This window comes from Fundulus heteroclitus, chromosome 20, assembly GCF_011125445.2.
Source record: "Fundulus heteroclitus isolate FHET01 chromosome 20, MU-UCD_Fhet_4.1, whole genome shotgun sequence".
Lineage (NCBI taxonomy): Eukaryota > Metazoa > Chordata > Actinopteri > Cyprinodontiformes > Fundulidae > Fundulus > Fundulus heteroclitus.
The window spans coordinates 1,897,561-1,918,939 of NC_046380.1; the positions used below are offsets into that span (position 1 = coordinate 1,897,561).

Sequence of the window (21,379 nt, forward strand, 5' to 3'; positions counted from 1 at the left end):
CCAGAACATGAATCCCTTCTGGTTCATCTGATAAAAAACGTCATTTTTGACTTATTTAACTTACCTGAACGTTTCATAGCAGAAGCAAAAGGACATTTTTACGTGTCTTATTAGAACATTTTGGCCATAACTAAAGTTCTGCTCAGCAGATAAACCCCTAAACCAGGGAGAGGGAGGAGGAACCCAGATGTTAGGACACCATGTCGGGGTTCTGCTCCGGTCTTGGCTGGTTCTACAGAACCTCGTGTGTTTTAACTCCAAACGGATCGGCTGAACGCGGCTCTGCCTGGAGCTGCCTCCGTGTAACCGGATCAGGTTCTGATCCTCTCCAGCGGCGTGTTCAGCCCCTCAAAAACAACGTGGATGTGTTACACCTCCTGCATTGTTCCCCAAATCAGCCCGAGCCGCGGGGGGGATCCGGTTACACGCTGCCGGGTCGACCCGCCAAGTCCAGCACAAAGAACAGACGGCAGGCGTGGAGCAGAACCGCAGCAGCAGACAGAACCGAGCTGGACGTAAAGAGCAGCTGGAGCATCAGACGACTCAGCCCAGAGCAGCTCTGGATCACAGAGCTGCTTCAAAGTGACACAGTGCCGCCACATTTCTCACATCTGCTGGACAGCGCCTGGAAAAAATGAAGAGTACGGGTCAGGTGTGGCGTCTGCTCCTCACTGACGTCCCCTCAGGTCCTTCTTACAGCCAGGCTGCAGGTCAGAAGACAAGTCCAGCCTTCTGTGACAAATCAGTCACTTTAAGCCAGAAAGGACCAACTGTCCAGGTTTAACGTGACATCAGAGCCGCTTCACTGCCTGTTTGCTTCAAGGGGAAATCAGCCTCAGCTTTGCCCAGTCAGGCTTCCTGTTATGGGAGTTTTGGGTGGAATTCTAAGCAATAGTAACTGAGTTCCCATCTTTACTAAATGACGAGACGGTGGTATAACGTTCCAGCACTTTTATTGAGAAACAGAGCAGAGATTCACATAGTTGGAAAGTAATCGCACCCCACGGTTCCGCTGCAGTCTCTGTCTGCCCTGTCTCTGTCTGTGTCACTTTTCGGGCTTCCCCTAATACTGCACCGTGGCCTTCCCATGAGACAAAACAAAGACAGTCTATCGTAAACAATCAGTACCCCTCAGCAGCTGCAGCATTTGGCCTTGCAATCAGAAAACAGTGGATCTTATACACAGACATCAGGTCTCCAGGCCTCCTCTGTCCGAGTGGTGTGAGGCCATAGTGACTTCAGAATAATAATTCTTATAACATTCCTCTCTTTTTTTTTTTTTTTTTTTTTTGATGATGGCGTCGTCAGCATCAAGACAAAACAAGATGACCCATCATATGAAAATGTGAACAAAGCACAGAGGAACCATTTCTGTAAACTCGTAAAGTGGGACCCAAAGGGTTCCCGTGTTGGAACCGGGTAGTGCGGGAACTTTTAGTACAGATCAACATGAATGCTTCAAAGAGCTTTAACACACAAGATCAAAGGTTTAGCTTTCATCTACAATTTAGGATTCATCTAATTAGGTAAGGCCTGTTTTAGGTACCTATGCGCACATTATTTTAAAATTACATTAGACTATGGTAAGCTAAACCTGTTCAGTAACCAAGGTCAAATCCGTCTACTCTTCCCCACCCTGAATACCCTCCTACTCCTTTCTCCACTAACCCCTCCGATGGACAATAATCCACCACTCCAAACTTACAACACCAGGAGCAAAGGCAGGAGAGGTTCAGTGCGGGCAGGGGAACCCCAGAAAAAGCTACCCCTAGGGGGTAGTAAAAACTGGCAAGGTCCCCCTCCCAGGGAGATCTGCTCTCGGCCAATCTGAGCCTGAAAACCCTGTATTGAATCTAAGTGTTAACATTACCAGCTAATGTTAAAGGATCTTTAGAGCCAATCCGATCCTGGTTCTTCCTATATCAAATCAAAAAGGTGCATAAACCATAGATCCTTGTGTGTCTGAAGCAAACAGTTTCCATTTTTTACCCTAAAACCATATTGATCAACATGATGTAATATTAAAGTGTAGATCTCATAACACAAAAAAATCAAACATGTGAGTCAGTGGAACAGAGCAGTTAAACAAACAGCAACACAATATGAGAAGAGTTTGAACGTCAAGAACGCAAAGTTAAGAAAGCCTTCAGGCCTTTCAGGCACAAGGCAGAAAATAATCTAATCGCGCTTAGTGTCTCTTCAGGCAACTCCTCCCGTTGAAGAATAAGGAATCAGAGTTCTCTGGCTTCTTCATCCCCAGTCCTCTTCTTGGTTCCTCCTCACAGGCTGGACGATTGAGCTGGATGGTAATAAGCGTTCAGTTCTGGATGGGCACTGAGCATTTTATTTTGCATTTCTCTCTAATAAAACACTTTGTGAAGATGGTCTGCAGACACGAGTCCTTGTTTCCACTGGAGAACAGAAACAATGTGTAATTAGTGTTCTTATCAAAACCCCTTTAATGTGTCATTTATTAAACATTCTCCAAGCACTTTCACATTCAAGATATTTCTGTGCACAATTATTTAGCTCTCAGAATTCTGCAATTTAATTATTAGTTAAAAGAGTAATCTTTAAGTTCAAATGTATCTGCAGTAAATTCATAATAATTCTTAACAGAATGCTTTTAATGTGTGTCTTAACTGTTGTTGTCTGACAGTTGAAGTTCTCTGCAACATAATTTCATCAACATATTCGTTTCATGACATTTCCCATTTTATTTTGAAAACCCAACTGAGAAAAAGAAAGTCTTTCCATGTGAAAGCCTTTTCCCTCTCTCTCTCTCTTTATTTTTTTTTAAGAAGAAAGTGAGGTGCTGTTCTGCACAGAAAACAAAATATTTATACCATGCTGTTACTGTTCAAATATGCCAAGGTTCTACAACATTAACACGGGATAAACCCCATGTCGACGCAGCTTAGCGTTTCATAGGTGGAGCGTTACGCTGCCCTCACCTCCTGGCCTGGTAGCTGGAGGCGTTCAGATCAGACGCCTCCTTCCAGAGCGGCCGTGAGGCCTTCCAGGCCCAGCTTCATTTGCTTTGTGACAAAAAAATCACCACTTCCTGACTGCCAGCGTTAAAATCTTCACCACACAGGCAGGGATTAACAAATTAGACGATCCAAACTCAGATATCAGGTTCCAATAGAGAAAAAAATGCAAATCAGAACATCAAATCTGCACCGGAGGCAAAACAGGCCAGAACCAGAACTATAGAGCAGCAGGAAGAGGAGGAGAATCAGGGGAAGCTCCAGAACCAACGACTGGACTAACCAACCAGAACCAGCGACTGGTTCTGGCCCAGAAACAGAGAAACTGCAGCTCCTCGTGGTGCAGCTGGACGCTTGTTTCTTCTTCTGTTGTCCTCCAGTACCTCCAGTGTTTCACAGGAGCGCACCAGGAAGGAGGAACATGCAGGAAATCCCACAGAGACGTTGGGTCCTGAGCTGAGAACTTTCCACTCAAAGTGGAAATGAACCTGTGGGCATTAGCGACTCACTCGGCTGGAGCAGGAGCTAAAGGCTGCGTGTCGGTGCAGACGTCTCGTCATTCTTTCCAACATTATAAAGTTAAAGTAGAGGAGCAGGCTGTCTCGCCGTGGAAACAAACCGTCCTCTGTCCCAAACAGAGACGTCCCGTTCCCCAGAGATGCAGAGGAAGCTCCTACCATCGTCTCTGGTGGAGCAGAGAGCCGGGCTCAGAAATAACGCCGCTGCAGTCGGCCATGGAAGACACCATCAGAACCTCGTCATCTGCAGGACGTTCCCACGTCAGGACCTGTCCTGTCCACAGTGGACGCTGCAGACGGCATCAGGAACAGGGAGCGGTTCTGGTGAAACCAGCGTTGAATTGTCTGGAGTTAAATCTGCTCGACATCTTTCGCTGGAACATCACTAGAAGCTTTCTGGATGGCTGTGGCGGCTACATGTTAGCTTAATGTACCCACCGGTGTGTCCCAGCCTCCGCTCCTTCACCCCCGACTGATCGCCTGGGGGGTTTTATCGGCCTCAGATAAAGTTACTGCGCCGCTGCTCGTAAAGTTCAAAGCCTGAGCGGCATGAAGGCCCGTCATTGAGTCGGTGAGCAGGATGCAGCCGGAGGCCGAGCCGTGCTGCAGGTCTCAGCCCTGCTGGTATGCAGCTCTGCGCGATCTGGGTTACCTGACGCAGCTTTTCATCTGAAGGAGCTTTGTGTTTGAGGCCACGCTGAAATTTCAAACGCTTTACAGGTGTCCTGTCAGCCGAAGCGCCGCTCTTTGTTCCCCGCTGGTGTAAAACAGAAATATGGAGGTGCTGAAGGAAGCTTGGGGAGGATTGTAAAAACAGGCTGCAGCGCGTTTCAGCATCAAAGCTTTTAAACACCTATTTAAATACGGTTTGTAATGTAAGTGAACTACAGCATAATTTAGTTTTTTGACTTTATTTAAATTATCCTGGTGCATCTGTTGTGATTTCCTCTTTGTTGTCGTGCATTTTAACATGAATCTTATCAGTAAAATAATCACGTCTCTGTGGTTTGCATGAACCAGGATTTTATCTCAAATAAGCAGGTGAGCAAAGAGGGTGGGGCTGAGGATTATTGGAAAGCAACAGCAGGGTGTCATCTGCAAAATAATAAAAATCAATCTTGAATTAACAGAAAATGTTGCCAGAGGAAATAAAGCTGGTGATGAAAAGTAGGGGGCCGTGGTAAGAGCCCTGGGGCACGCCTGACGTAGCGGGGAAGGTTGGGATCTGAAGGGTTTGCACCGGGTGAACTGAGATGATGTGCATTAAAAGGAGAGGAGAAGCATTATTTGATCCAGCTGGGACATAAAGTCTGCGGTGAAGGGAATATCACCATCGTCCAAGTCCCCAAGCAATCTCTGCTTTGTCTAAAGAGGAGACAGATGGGAGGGTAAGGCAGCATTTAAACTGTCAGAAGCTGTAGAGATGATGTGGGACGGGGACCAGGATGCTTACACACCGGCCTGTCCATGAGTTTAAGGCACAGGCAGATCATTTGCTCCTCATGGTGGACAATCAGGAGACCGCCGCTGTGACGGGACCGCAGGATTGACAGAAGAAAGCAAACCCCCCCCCCCCCCCCCCCCCCCCCGAGGAGCAGAGCCGTGATGTCATGAAAAATTGTCATAATCGCCACGTTTCAGTCAAAGAAAGTCCATCGTAGGGTCTGTGAGGACATCCTGGGGGACATGTCCCTCTCCCCTCGGGGAATAGACGTTTCTTCTGAATTCAGGTGTTTTTTATTGGGAGTTTAGACATTTGGTTAATCATAGGATATGAAATGGATAAAAGTGCAGATATGAAGAAATACCTACATGTGTTTATTCTGCTGAAAGGTGGGAAAATGCAGTTTAATCTAATAGAAAAAAATACATAGAATAGAAAGAAATGTCTTCAATGTCCCACAATGGGGCAATTTGCGTGTGACAGTGATAAAAAATAAAAAAAATAAAACATGTTGGCACATTTCAGTTACAAGTGCTGAACAATAGTAATATGACCAATCTGTATAATCTGATGTATATCAGATTATACAATAATAGTTGTATTAATAATACAACTATTATTGTATAATCTGATGTATATCAGATTATACAATAATAGTTGTATTAATAATACAACTATTATTGTATAATAATTTGGAATAACCTGATCCTGACCAGCGTTTATATGCACGTTGATCAGATTATCAATTGGCATAAACCATTCAGATTATAATTTCATTCCGGCTGGTTTGTTCAAATGACCCATTTTTATTCCGATGACTTTTAAACATAGCTACTGTTAGTGTTCTCTATTCAACCCAAATCCTGTCTGAATGTGTTTGGAATCGTTGTTCTGTTGGAAAACCCAACGTTTCTCATCTAGATGCTGATTCTGGTGAAGCTGAAGAATTTCAGTCAGTCCCACAGCATGATGCTACCACCGCCATGCTAAACAGCTGGAACAGTGTTTTCAGGTTTAAACACCTCACCTGGACTCCTCGTCACATCTGCAGCCGTCTGGAAGGAGGTTCTGGTCAGAAGTGTGAAACAAACTTGTGACTCATCAGACTCAGAGTTTCATCTGCATTAGTGCAACTTCCTGGTTTCCTCGTTTATTTAGCTAAGATGCATAATATGGTTGTGACATAATAAACACATATAGCTACTTATATACATATTTATTATGTATATGGTGGACATGAATGTTGAAATTATGTTGAAACTTGTTTTGTTGCTCTCATCAATCAGTGGCAGCTGAATCGGTTTCGTTGTGCATAAATGGATGTAGAAATGCAAATGAAGCTTTCTATTCTATTCTATTCTATTCTATTCTATTCTATTCTATTCTATTCTGTTTTCTTTTGACTCCTCCCAGAACTCTTCTGGCTGTTGTCTGCGTCTCGTCCGACCATGAAACCGTCCTCCAGAGGACACGTGGCTGTCCATGTGGGCGACGGCAGATTTCCTCCCGGTTATGAGGAGCAGAGGCTGATCAGAGGTTGGCAGCCTCCCAGTTTGTGGTTTTATTGGACAATGATTGCAAACACACATCCAGACTGGGCTTTGAATGGCAGAAGGAGGCAAAGATTTTTGTGCCGTGGTTGTTTCTAGTCTCCAGTAATTCATCATTTTTAGCGACAGGAGATGTTTTCTTTATGGGGCAGCAACATTTTTATACGAGTTTATGATGTAATCTGTTGATGTTTCCTCACTTCCTGCCTTCCTCCGGCGTCTTAACTCTTCACCGACTGAGACGTTTGTTTTTGAACGATAAAAAGAGACACAAAGAGAGCAGGAGCTTAAGCCAGGTGTCTGTAAAACTCGTAGCCCCATCGTTGGATCGTGTGTTTGTGCCGACCTCCCGGACTGCCAGCCGTCAAAGAACAACAGAAAAATCCTTTTCAAAAGCGTAGCAGCGCAGAGATGATTAAATTCTCCATGCGAGGAGTTCAAAAGCAATAAAAAATGAAATGAAAACACAGGCGGGCGTGCAGCACAAAGAGCTCATTGTTGCCGGGCAGAGGAATGCCTGAGTGTGTGTGTGTGTTTGTGTGTCTGTGGGCAGAGGCCATGAGGAATGTGGGTTTTTGCATGAAGACAAAAGACGGCCTATGGCTGAGCGGAGAAGAGGCACAGAGAGGGAAACGCGTGGAGCGGGCAGCAGAAAGCAAAGTCATCTCTGCATCCAGACATGAAGCTCTGCAGGATTCACAGGAAGCTCCCATCGCTGCGCCGCTCTGTAAAAAGCAAACTGCACCATCTAACCACATCTTCAGCCGTAAACACACTCACCTGTAACCTCATTTCCTGCAGCGGTGCGGACAGATTTAAGACCCTCAGCTTCCTCTGATTTCATGGGGTCTCCTCTCTGAAGGGCTTTCTCCCGTTTCAGGCTGAGCGGAAACACTTACAGTCCCGGTAAAAGCTCTCTGTGCCCATCGTGTCCCTTAATGTCTCCCTGGGATTCATTTATCACGCAGTAAACTTCACATTACAACGTTCCTGTTCCCGCCTCGTCAGACACGTTTAAGCCAGGATTTCTGGGGTTCTGCTTCCTCTGGTTTGTGTTTTTGGTTTGTATCCGCTGATTGCTGCATGTCGAGCTGCAACACGCTGATAACTGCGTCTCAGTTCATTTTTATTAGTCTACAAGGTTTGAGTTTCTTCTTCCAGCTCTGAGGCCCCTCCACACTGCATGAAGAACCTGCTGCTCTCTCCACGGTCTCACCGATTGGTCGAGAAGAGGGTGGATCACGGCAAATTGGAGGAATCTCTTCCAGAACGAGGACAACAATGACTCCAACTATGATAACATCATTTATGGCCCTGCAGGATCTCTGCAATCACATCAGGAAGCAGCCACTGTCTGAACAAAAGTGTCCAAACTTTCCATCACGCGGGCCAAAATTCTCACGTTAAACGTAAAAAATGGAAATGAAAAACAAAAACACTAAAATTCACAAACATATATTGGGATTTATTTCCTTTTACCGGCTGTTTATCATCATGCACTATTTTAATTAAACAATTTCTGAGATTTTATGTTCTAAATCATTACAGATTCAACATTTTAAAGGGGTTTTGCATCTTTTGTCGTATCAAAAGACTTTTATCCATTTTGCAAATTCTTTTGGACCTTTTGGCTATTCTCTGCGATAGGAGCAGGTTTTCTTTGAAAACAGTTATTTAGCCAATAAAATTTTTTATTCTGGTGCACTAAAGTCTGCATTCCAGTAAAAGTCATTGAACAAAGGTGGTCCTACTTATACTATGAAATTAAAAATACTTTGTGTGGTACCTCACATTTCCAATTGTAAGACCATTTTAACTTATCGGTAAAAATTTGGGATCAATTAAGAATAAAAAGCCTCCATCTGCGTTACTCACGTGTGCTGGTGAGTCAAATAATTGTTCCATTGCAGTCGGGGGCCCCATAAAATCAGCGCAGGGCCCGGAAACGTCCCGGGGGCCACGCTTTCGACGCCCCTGGTCCAGAACATCCCAACACAGAAATCAAATCTGTGTCAGTCTGGAACCGCAGCCCTCCTGCTGTGGACCAGAGAGGGAGAGGACCGTGGAGAAGATCTGCAGGACTCCTTTCTGCAGATCATCTATCAGCCCAGAGTCCAGAGGAGAGCCTCAGCATGGAGCCTCCAGCCTCCACAGGTCCAGAGGCCTGAGAGGCAGGACCATCTGTGTGTGGATGTCTGTGAGCAGAAATAGACGAATGTGGCTGTGGTCAGCATAACTAGAAAAGCAGCGTCTGGGAGAAGTTTCTGGGTCCCTGCTTCAGGTTTCGGGTGAAGGGCTGTGTCAGTCTGAAACATGTGGGACGGCTCCTCTGCTCAGGATGGAGCAGCCCGTCGGGATGGAGGACGCCACGTGGGAAGCTGCCGCGGCACCAGCAGCATCACAGAGCTTTACAATAATTCACCCTGATGTCATCAGAGTGTCTGCGGCCACAAACGGCCGTTCTGTTTCTAATTCCTGACATTTGAACCAGGCTGGTGAGCTTGGCCCTGCATCTGTTTCCCTGCCTCTGCAGCTCAGGACCTCCACATGATCATAAAACTCCACGATGCTGCAGATGTTCTGTGCAAGCTGAAAATAGTTGGTGAACTCTACAGAGGTGAAGTGAAGAGCCCACTGGATCCACGGAGGCCTCACCAAGATCCTGCAAAAAGCATCAATGTGTTCACATCACAGTGGGCCTGACAGAACCTTCTGCCATTTAAGGAGCAAAGCTTTTTCCATCTCCCCTCTGAAGAAGTACCGGGTCGTCGTCCCATTTCTGGTTTCTAAATGCTCCAGCGTTCTCCAAGGAGACGCATCAGGACTGAGGAAGACCAGCCAGCAGCTCGTCTTCCTCAGTCCTGCCGAGGCAACGTGGTTTTCCATCAGAGTCTCTGCAACAGATGTGAGAACTGCAGATGTTGCCCTGATGTCTCTGCTGGACTTTTCCACATTAACCCTGAACGCCTGAATTTCCAGCCATTCAGACGCTAAATGAAAGTAGTTCATCTGAATATTGAATCTATAGTTTGTGTAAATTTAGATATGATATAAATTAGGCTCACATGGAATAAACTGGTCTCCGTTATTTTGATTATCTTGTTGTTGAAACGGTTGTTTCTGATTCCGTTACAACATGTTTATTAAAAAACAGCCTTTTCATGATTACGGTGCTTTATATTTCATATACAGCTTAAACTGTGCAAAGTATTACATTGTACTGTAGGCTGTTATCTCCTTATTTACTATAAAAATATACTTTATTAGTGCCTGTAATTATATAATGAAAGAATTTGTTCAATATTTAGTTCATGAGCTAAATTAATCCTCTATTTTTGTCTTGGATGATTGAGATACTGTATATGCACAGGATGACCCCCTGGCCTTCATGGTGAATTCCTACAGTTAATAAATTAAAGTTACATCCATAATTTAGTTTAATGCATTTTATGAATTACTGATATTAGCCTGACTGCATTAATGTTGTGTGATTAGCCATGGCTAGCATGCTACTGGGCAATGTGTGGTATTTATTTAGCATTCATCTATTTAACAGCATCTGTGATTCTGATGAGAAAGGCGAGCTTTTCATGTCAATTAGATATTTTTATGCCTTTAATTATTTGTCATATTTTCATCCCAGTGTTATTGAAAATATTATCGAGTATCAAATATTTACCTGGGTATCAATATTGAGTTTGAAAACTTTTATATCAGGACAACCCTGTTCAAAACTGATACTATTACTCACCGCTGCCTAATGTCGCGAAACCGCATCAAACTGAAAATTGAAAATAGCTGTTTGTCACATGTTGTTCATTCTGATTCGTCAGAGGCAGAAGACATCAATTCATGTTTTTACGACCCAACCTACCTACAGATCTGGACAATTTATCGAGTTTATCAACCAAAGTCACCGGGTACGTCCTGACTTTCACTAACCAGATGTAGTTCACTCTCTGACCACTAGCTGGTGGTAACACCTTTAAAAGGATAATTGGTGTGGTATTTATGCTCCATATTTAATAAAAACAGACCAGAACCAGTTAGATACGCTGCCATCACACATAGTCCATACCATAATATCATTACAGGGCCTGGCTGCTGGCAACAGGCTGGATGCTTATTTTCACCGCGTTTCTCATTGAACCCTGTGACCTGAGTCCAGGTCCCACTGGGTGATGGTCCATCCCAGATGTCTCTGGGTGCAGAGGGTAGATGCTGCTACCGGACCAGGTTAACGTCTGAATCGTCGACTCAAAGATGACTCGAGAAATCAACAATAAGAGACGTGACGAGTCAGCAGCAACATTTGCTCCACCCTGACTTGGTTTGGTGGATTAAACCGACTCCAGGGAAAGAACCTTTTCACCTCTACAGGGATGAGGGATGGAGAGAGAGAGAAAACTATAAATAGAAATATTAATCTTTGGCAGCGAAGCGAATGCAGATTCAAACTGGAGCCACATGACTGGATCAGGATGACATTAGATAATAAGAGCGGGACAACATCAATTCCACTTCCTCTTTCTGCCTCACCGCATTCAAACGAGAGTAGGAGGGAAGAGGAGAACTTTTGCTTACATGCAAATGATATTATAGAATAATATCAGGTGGAGTTTTATCCTTGTTGTTAAATTGAGTTCTTGCATCAGTGAGAAACAGAAGGTAATATGTTAGCAGAACAATTTAAACCTGGTGAGGACAACACGTCCTGATGTCCACCAGAAAGTGTTCATACCTCTGATGCATGTTGGTGGACTGTGGAGGAAACCAGAGGACCCAGAGAAGCACCAGCTTCATGTAAACTGTTAACATTACAGATGTACAGACAATAGACAAACATCCATTGTCTATAGCAGATCACTCAGATTACAATTTCATTCAGATTGAGTTTAATCTGATCATCATACTCCGATTGGCTCGTTTACGTATTTTTATTCCGATAACTTTTGTCCATGTAGACGTAGCTAGTGTCCTTTAAACGGCAAGACAGGAGAGAATGGCGCACAGAACGGACTTTTGATCATTTATGATAAAAATTATAATAATCTCATGAGACTCCCTCCAGACAGCTAGCATTTACTCGTGGTTCCACAGAGTAAGAGTCCAAACGCAGCTAACTGAGCTTTTTCTGGGGCCGCACCTCGACTCTGGATCCAGCTTCCAGCAGATCTTCCACATATAGATGAACCATTTAGATTTAAGATTTGTTTTTTCAGCTTTAATACCAGAACCTGTGGAGGCACTTCTGGTTCTGTCTACCTTGTTTCATCCATTTCGTTTCACCTAGCCTGTTTTATTATGTTTTCTTTTGTCTCCACGCATGATTTTCCTGTTATATATTGATTTTGTTAAACACTTTGGTCACCGTTGTTGCAGAAAGGACAACAAATGACTGTTAAGTACAGTTTCTTTCCTTGAAGTCCTATAAAGCACCATAAGTCGTCCTCCGCTACTTCAACACGGAGGCTGGAAGAAATATTTCCAGCTGGTTTGGGAACTGGTGGACATTAACAACAACAAAAGGTGCAGGTTCCAGTGGGAGCAGAGATCAGCGGGTGGAGAGAGCTGGAGGATCGCATGTTGACCTCGGTGTTTGGCTGCATTGTGTGAAGGCGCTCTTTGACTCTCCCAGCTCTCCTTTGACGTCGCTCCGGGTTTCACGTTCCCTCCATTGTCCCACGAGACGCTGGGGACTCACCTGTGCCTCTTTGTCTGCCGCCGGCTGTCAAACAGCCTGAAGGAGGACATGTGGAGCTGTCACTGTCGGAGCGGGACTATTTGCTCTGCAACAGTCCGTGTTACGTTGACACCACAGTTCAACGCTTTTCAACTGGTTTTATTGTTTGACTCGTTTAATGATTGTTTTACGCATCGTCTGTATAACAAAGATTGGTGCCATCTTTAAATCTTAAGGCATGAAGCCAAAACTGACGTTGATTAAACTTGCACCACCTCTGATGGCCACAGGGGGCGCTGCACGTCGCAGCAAATGATCCAAACATTATTGTTTTCTAAAAGATTAATGCAAATTGACAATAAGGAGCACTAAAACCAATATCTGCTGTAAAAAACAAGAGACTGTAAGCAGGACAGCTGGCGGCGCAACAATAAGTCCGTCCATGGTCGTTTGCCTGCTGCTGGATTTTTAAGAATGGTCCATAAACAACTTTTATTTGTGAAGCTTAAACTTCATGAAATTAGTATTCTGTAAATTAACGACAGAATTTTCTTTCGCCGTCCTTTGTCGTTTTAATCTGGTGCTTCAGGCTTGAGGGACGTTCCCCCATCCAAGCTGCCAGGGGAGGGATTTAGACGAGTTACAAAAATCTGCCAATCAGAGACCAGCATGAAGTCACATGGAATCCAAAAATGTTACAGTCCATACACCCTCATCTGTCTGGCAGATAGACTGGGATCAATGAAAAATCACTCTGATCATTTTTATTCTATATTATATTTACTGTCGACATTTCCTGTAGTTTTAAAGGTTATAAGTTGTTTAAAAAACACTAAGAATTGTAAAAGTATTTATTGTGAAACATGTTTAGATCGTTTTGCCTGTAATTAGTTCATGATCTCCTAATGTTGGACCATAATGAAGCCTGGAGATCAGAACCAGCGCTGGGAGGCGTTCTGTAAAATGGACCCGAGGAGCAACAATGACCAACAACACGCCGGGTCACATGACTGGGCCGACAACAGCAACCAATCAAATCACCTTTAATAAAACCAGATAAAATTAAACAAACCGAAAAAGGTAGAACTGTTAGAGTGTGAAACGTGAAGCAGAACCGGCCCTCCTGGGTTTCTCCAGCTGAATAAATGGCCGCCTGTGCCTGAGTCCTGTTGTTGTTGACACTCATGCAGAACCGGCAGACGTGCTGCGGCCTGCCGGGAAACGCCACCGCAGGCGGAACCTGATGAATGCAGCGGTTCTGGGCGGGTTCCAGCTCAAACACGCTCATGCATCACGGCTTTCAGGCGCAGAGGCGCTGTTTGCTCAGGTGGGGGCTTTCATCCCGATCCACCTGAGTACACACAGAGCCGCTGTAGCTAATGTTAGCATGCGATGGTTCAAAAACAGGATTATCCAGCAGTCAGAGAAATAAAAAGGCTTGTTCTGAGTTCCAGGTCCACATGTGGAACCTCCTCCTCCTCCTCAGGTAGAAGGTTCTCTGACTGCAGGAACCATGATGGGTCCAACACCGCTCCAGATCGCTGAGGGTCCCACTGCACTCAGGTCTGGACTTTGACTAGGCCATAGTGACACAGTCTGTTCCAGATCAGCTGTTGTGTTAGATCTCCACCCTGGTCTCCTCCATCCAGAAGTCTGGTCCTTCCTCCATCTTGGTTCTGGAGAGAAGAGGCTTTCTCCTCCAACCCTCCAGACTGATTCAGAGTCACGACTTTTACCTGAGACTCTCTGAGGTGGAGGTCCTGGTTTCTCCTGGGAAGATCTCCTCTCAGCAGGATGGTGGACTCGGATGGTCAGGACCAGGGCTTCAGGACCAGGGCTTCAGGACCCGTAGTCCTGCGTGTCTCAGGTGTTTCCTGCTTCCACACACACCTGACTTTAATAAACGCGTCTCTGCTGAGGAGGTCAGGCCATCATGTTTCAGGTCTGGTGGAACATCTAAACCCAGCAGGTCCTGCTTCCTCCGTTTATTGGTCAGCAGATAAACTCAGCAGCCATTTAAATTTTAAATCAGTCCTGAAACTTTTCACCTTGCAGCAGAAACACGAGTCAGAAAACAGAGGCTGGCGTCGTTTGTGCATAAAAATAGTTTTATTTCAATAATCAATCAGAACCGGCATGTGAAGCCCACCGGCTTCTTCGCTCCACTGGTGTTTGACATTAAGCAGCAGAACAATCTCTCCACGCCGGCCCACCAGAACCAGAACCGCCCCCCCCCCCCCCGAGGAACCAGAACCTTCTGGAACCTCGTCTGACTGAGCACCGGGGGAACCGGGTCGGGTCTGGTGGCGCCGCCGTGGCTCGTTAGCGCAACATCCCCTGAACATTGAGATGAACCACGTGATCACTTCATCTACAATAAAAATAAAAAAAAACGGCAAAAAACATAAATATGAAGCAAAAAAAAAAAACAATCTAAAAAGACAAAAAGAAGTTCTTACAAAATAAATCGTTTCAAAACTAGGTCTCTGAGAATCAAACTAGTGTATAAAACTTTGAGCTCACATGTACAACAGCTTAACGGGCCGCAGAACCGGGCCTGCAGGAAGGCAATAAAATCATCTGACAGTTAAATTAAGAAACGTTGATCTAAAGCAGGAAGTAAAAACGAGGCGTTAGTATCAAAACTTTACATTTACAGTCGTTACCGTTTGGCTTTAAATATTTGGTAGACGTCTCTGCTGCAGGACTACGTACAGGTCCGATCAGTCTGGTTCCGGCCGGGTCCGGCTCGCCGCCGTCCGTTTATTCAGCATCGGATTCGCTCAGTCGGTGTAGCTTATCAAAGGAGGCATCTAAGCCCGTCAGAACCACCAGAACAACAACAGAACCGGAAGGAGACAGGAGGTCCAGAAGGTTCTGGTGCCGGCGGGGTAAAGAAAAAAAAAAAAAAAAAAAAAAACAGGATCCATGTTCCAGAACCGAGCCGAGGGGAACCTTTGGACCGCCTCGTGGTGGTGGGGGGGGGGAACTGTGAAAGTTTCTCCTGGACCTGAGGCCCAACAGGACCGTCCCCGCTCCGCCGGGCCTCGGTACCAACAGAACCGGTCCAGGAGTCTGAGAAAAGGCCTCGGCGGGGAGGCGGAGCAGAGGAGGAAGACGAGTGAATAAATAAGGTTAGTGTTCTGCGGGGACGAAGAGTCCGTTCTGTGGTTCTGGTCCAGGGAACCCGGCCCGCCCTGCGGCTCCTCTGATTGGTCGGCAGCAGATCAGGTGGGCGGAGCCGGGCGTGGGGTCCGCGGAGGCGACGAAGACGAGGCCCTGGTGGGTTCTGACAGAGCTGAGGTGTGTGTGTCTGTGTGTGTGTGAGGTCTGGGGGCGGGGCCAGAGCTCAGGGGGCGGGGCCAGAGCTCAGGGGGCGGGGCCAGAGCTCAGGGGGCGGGGCCTACGCGTAGATCTCGGTGGTGGGCGCCTTCTTGTAGATGGGCTTCTTGCCCAGGTCGTAGCTGCCCTCGTCCTTCTTCTTCATGCGGTAGATGAGGAGGAGGATGAGGAGCAGGGCGAAGAGCAGGAAGACGGCGCAGCCCGCGATCACAGCTGAGGACACAGAGAGCCCGTCAGAACCAGAACCAGAACCGGGCTCAGCACCCTGAACCGAGCGCCACTCACCTGCCAGGACCTCCGTGCTGTTGAAGACGCTGTCCCCCGTGGCCTGGGACATCAGAACGTTGGACGGGTTCTGGTCCTTGGGTCCGAGCCCGGTTCCCAGCGCAGGAATCTCGTTCCGGTTCTGGACGAGGTCCACTTCGTCCACGGTGGGCCGGACCGGGCGCTGCAGGTCCGGGAGCTGGTTATCCATGTCGGGCTGCGGAGGAAAGACGAGAGAGTGAGAACCGGACCAGAACCGCACCAGAACTTTACCAGAACCAGCACCCGGTTCTCACCTTAGACGAAGGTCTGGAGTCTCCAGCCGTGGACTCGGTACCTGAGGAGCAGAACCAAATCGGACCTTTTACATCCAGGCAGTGCAGCTAAAGAACGTCAACATGAAAACCAGCAGAACCAGAACCGACCTCCGGCTCCCGACCCGGAAGCTTCGTAGTCGACGTCATAATCATCATCATCGTCTTCGTCGTCGTCTGAGAAGCCGAAGTCGGAACCGGTCCGAGAATCTCCAGACGCCTCCGGGTCGGTGCCGCCCGTCAGCATGGCGGCCGTCTGCGTGGTGCTCATGGGAACCCAGGTCTCCGTCTCCCTCACCTGCTGGGACACAACAGAACCCGTCAGGGTCGGATCAGAACCACCCCGACCCGCTCCCCCCAAACAGCAGCGGGCCGGCCAGAACAGAACCAGAACACGGACCGCCTCGTTTAATCATTCACATCAGAACACCTCCAGAACCTCCAGTTTACTCCTCACAGGACCGCCGAGTCCAACAGAACCCATAGAACTGAGGGCAAGTGAGCTGAACCAGAACCAGAGGGAACTGGACCTGGTTCTGGGTGCAGGCAGAGCCAAAACAGGCAGAACCAGGAAAGTAATCTGAACTGAGGTTTGCTGTTCTGGACGGTTTTACAAACGGGTCGATCCGAGTCCAGAAGAACCCAGAAAAACGAGATCGGTGAGCTGAACCGGTGCTGAAACTAGAGACGCACAGAACCGGTTCTGGTCCAAACCACAGAACGGGTCGTGTCTGCTAATCAGTAACCGACCAGCTGAGCGGGTCGACCCGAGGTTCTGGTAATCAACTCCCAGCCCGGTTAAAGTTAAACCGGGTCGCCTGCTAATGTTTACCAAACGGCGCCGACCTTTGACCCCCGCGGTTATGAAAGCGGGCCGACCCGCTTAACTCAGAACCGGATTATGTTCTGAGACCGGGCCAGAATCAAGCCCGGTTCGGTCCAGAGACACATTTCAGTGAACCAGAACCAGAACAGAATGGACCTCACTGCTGTCAGGTCTGGTTCTGACTGGATCTGACATCTGGTTCCGGTCCGATCCGCTCAGAACGGGCCAGCTGCTAACAGTAACTTTAATGGGCCGACTGTTGCCCTGGAAACGGCACCACCCCCAACCTCAAAGTGGAACCAGAACCGGAACACCAAGCCGGGCCGCTGCGGTCCGAACACCCCGGAATCTGGTGCAGCAAAGACAGAGGGCCCGGCAGAACCGGTGTCTTGGACCGGAACCACAGGACCCGACGGACAGGAGGGGCACCAAATGTTGAGCTTAACAACAGAACCCGTTTGGTGCCGGGAAGGAAAGAGCGACCCGTTCTGGAAGTTTTGCTCATTCGGACCCTCGGAACCAGAACCGGCCGCTCTCAGCCTTTAATCCAGAAACAGTCCAGAACATCTTGGAGCCGTTTGGATCCACCAGAACCACCCCAGGCATTTCTGACCCATGGAGTAAACAGCAAACTGGTTCTGAACTAACGAGCCTAATGGGTGGACAGAACCCGGTCGGTAGACACGACCAGAACCTTTTATTTCCAGTACAAAGATCCCCTGCAGACCCTTGATTCTGATCCGATAAATCTCCAACAGAACCTGCCAACAGTTCTGGTCCAGTCCTGGTTTCTACTGACTGTGGATTATAAACTAAGGAATGTGGGTCGGACCGGGTCGGCCCGGCTGCCCAGTCAGAACCACATTCCTGCCTCTGAAGGAACCAAAGCAAACCGACAGCCCGACCCAACAGAACCCAGGTCCGAACCCGGAACGATCCTGTGGGGTTCTGCACCAGAACCCCAAAAGCTCCAGAAACACAAACTGATCTGATCCACACGAGGTCCGATAAACCGTTGAACAGAACCACAGAGTAAAACCCGGGCCCAGCGCCTTCACGGGCCAGAACTAAACGGGTCGCTGACGGGCCGACCCGGCAGAGGCCCTGCAGGGAGGCGGTTCTGCCAGAGAATGCGGCGCCGCGGGCAGATCGGGTCGGCGGCCCGCCAGGAAGAACAAAAAGCTCCTCTGGCGGTGCCAACATTCCTCGACCCAAAGCACAGCGCAGCAGAACCGGGCCGGCAGAGACAGAACCTCATTCTCCTGTGAACGGACCCAGCAGAACCGAGTCCAGTGGATCTGAATAATAAGTCCTGTTCTGACCCGTGACATTTAACAGCAACCCAACCGGGCCCAGAGCAGAACCTGCTCCAACCTGCAGCCTTACAGAACCACACAGACGACCCGGCTCCTTCTCTGCAGACTAAACAGGAACAAACACGTTTGGACCCTCGGGTCACGGTTCTGCAAACGACCCGGTGGTTCCGGCGCCGTCTTTAGTCAGGCGGGCGGGGGGGGTTGTTGTTGAGGAAGCTGCATACCAGCGAGGAGATGAAAAGGCAGAGTCAGAGGAGGGGGGGCGGAGCCAGGGCCCGGCAGAACCTGGAGCGGGTTCACGGATCAGGACCAGAGGGAATGCTGTAGGTGTGTCCGCAGCAGGCCCGACTAAAAAGGAGTGAAAGGACCCCGGCCCATTGAGAGGCCGCCATGTGTAAAATCCCCCCAGGATCAGCAGAGGTCACATTCCAGCACCGCGGAGACCGAGGCGCCGTGGAAACGGGTCAGAGGGGAACCTCAGCAGAACCACAGCAGAACCTCAACAGAACCTCAACAGAACCTGCAGGAGAACCACAGCAGAACCTGCCCTCACAGCCTTTCTGCCCAGGAACCGGACCCGCACCACCAACCCAAACCGCAAAGGCTGATGGGAAAACAACCAGAACCCAACCAGCCAATCACATGATCCATCAGCTGCTCATAAACGGTCATGTGACCAGGCGGCCTGCAGGGCATCGGATCAGAACCAGGAGTCAGGACCGGTACCGTTGGGCCGCTGCCTGGTCAGATCCACCATCACAGAACTCCAACAGAACCAAAGCAGCCGTCTAAACCAGGGTGACCACCCTCTGGTACATGGCTGACCCAATCCAGCGGTTCTGTCCTTTCTGGGTTCATAAACCGGTACCATAACAGACCAGAACCAGCAACCCACCCCAATTTCACCCAGTTCTGGGCTGAAACGGTCCAGGTCAGAACTTTCCTGGGTTTCCCTTTGAATAAACTCCACTGTACAAGAGTGGACCGCTTGGTTCCGACTGGTTTGTCCGTCAAACTGGGTTTATAATAATGATTCCTGACAGATTCGGCTGTGGAAATGATTCGGTTCTAAAAAGCTGAAGAACAGTCTGCTGGTTTGGACCTTTAACGGTCGGTTCGGATGGGAGAGGTTCGGGAAGGAGGAGAGCTGCTGGGTCAGCTTTGTTCCGACAGCAGACATCTGTAAAAAAAATAAATAAATAAAAAAGTCCAAACTGCTTCAGAACACCAAGAAGCGAGCCCGGTTCTTCCGAACCCGCAGCGGATTCTTTGGGGCTTGAGTCAACGTTTTGGACCGGGGAACACCGGAAGTCCCGGATTAACTCTTCCCGAACCTGAGGGGCAAACTGGGCTTCTTTCCACCTTCTCCTGGTCAGAAAGTCCGAACCGCAGCGGGCTGTGTGACGTCAGAGCGGTCCGAACATGAAAGGCGGTTCTTGCGGTTAAAGGTTCTGGACCTTGAGACCCCCCCCCCATCTGGGCCCCGTCTGGGATAAAGGCAGCAGGCTGCGGAGCCCCAGAACCCCAGCCTGAAAATCCGGGCTTTGTACAACAGAACCAGCCAGAAACCGACCGGACTCGCAGTTTGACCCGCTCGGCTACGCAGCAGAAGGTTCGGCTCGGTTCGGACGGACTCACCGACTCTGAGAGGACGGCGGCGGACAGCATCAACACGAGGCTCAGGGGGAAAATCATGGCTGTCCTCTCGCTTCGCAGCTTGTTGGATCCAGAAACGGGAGGAGAAAGCTGGGCTTCCCGGAACCTTGGCGGCTGTTAATTGCGTCGTTTGCGCTGCGGCGGCTCTGCTCGGTCTCTGCGTCCGACTGTAGTCCAGAAAAAAAACGCGTCTGATCCGGTGTTTATGGTGTTTATCGATTTTACCGTTTCCGTTCCCTTCCGTCGCTCTCAAACCGCTGGACCTCTGCTGAGGCTCCGCACCGGCTCCTCCGCTTATCAACGCCTCGGGACGGAGTGACGTAGCCAATCAAAAACACGAGCTGCCCTCACGTACGGAAATTTCCGTAATCCAACAGGTTGGACCCCGCCCCTTTATCCGCCATGTTACTGTACGTCAAGGCAGTCGCCATATTGAAGAGGACAAAGCTGCACATGAACTTAGCCACAGTTACACATACCAATTTCTAGCCTCTAAAATGAATTTAAAGGGAAATTGAAAGAAGAATTATGCTGATTTTATTCAGACAGATTTTCTTAATATACATTTGAGACCCAACTAAGGGATACAGAGGCCCATTGCCCAACCAGCGTGGAATGGGTGGTATTTAGTGAAGCCGGCTGTGGACCCATCTTCCCCCCAGTATCCAGCCTACACCTTATGGGCCCAACATGGGTCAACATGACAACTCACTAAAGTTGGAATTCCCACTCGGAAAGTTGGAGGCTGCCTCATATTTTACATTCAACATGGTTGTTGCGTAGTTTTTAAAATTACAGAAAAAAAGTGTTACTTGAGCTTCAGACGGTCAGTGCCTTGTTAAATCAGTCAGATGCCTCATCAAACTTAAGCGTGCATTATTTATGGAACACTTTTAGAAAACATGACAGTCAATAAAAAAAACAACAACAACATTAGAATACAAACATGTTAAAATTAGCAGATCAAAGAAGAATCAACAATATCATAAGCAGAAGCCCTCTAGAATAACACTTATATGAGATGTAAAAATTAAAATGTCATAAAACACAAAATCTACTTAAGAGAAAAAATGAAAGGAAAAGGAAAATAAATGAAATTACATTTCATTTTTTATAAAATAGTTTTAAAACTTAAATTAAATACAAAAAAAAAAGCATAATATTAGCGGCATTAAGATCAAAGCATTCTTCCCAGGAGAAACTGAATGCACAAACACTTTATTATTCAGCTATTGTTCATTAAAAAAATTAATGAATAACCCATTTCCTGTTCAGGTCACCTTTCAGATTTGCCTTGAATATTTTTAAGAAGTATGTGTCATTCCATTTTTATGCTGATGACATTCAGGTTTATCTTCCAAAAAAAAAAAATCAGTGGACTTTCTGAAGAAAGCTGTGTAATATGGGTAATTTTTCAATGGAACTGAATTGAATCCCATCACAGTAGAACTCTAAGTATGACAGGTGTTGCAGAAA

At 47.5% G+C, this 21,379-nt stretch overlaps 1 protein-coding gene across 2 annotated transcripts; it reads right to left on the bottom strand.

The window, feature by feature from the left end:
* Positions 1-14,272: 14,272 nt before the first annotated feature.
* sdc4 (syndecan 4) lies at positions 14,273-20,209 on the bottom strand. 2 transcript variants are annotated; one of them, XM_021311335.2, is made up of 5 exons: positions 19,886-20,209; positions 16,217-16,406; positions 16,088-16,128; positions 15,813-16,008; positions 14,273-15,740 (listed from the first exon to the last, which is right to left on the bottom strand). In XM_021311335.2, exons 1-5 carry the CDS (start codon positions 19,940-19,942, stop codon positions 15,589-15,591), a joined length of 636 nt encoding a protein of 211 aa, XP_021167010.2. In that variant the 5' UTR covers positions 19,943-20,209; the 3' UTR covers positions 14,273-15,588. The 2 variants fall into 2 exon arrangements, with proteins under 2 accessions (XP_021167010.2, XP_012709361.2); XM_012853907.3 differs by having other exon boundaries at positions 16,217-16,403; positions 19,886-20,204.
* Between the last annotated feature and the right edge of the window lie 1,170 nt (positions 20,210-21,379).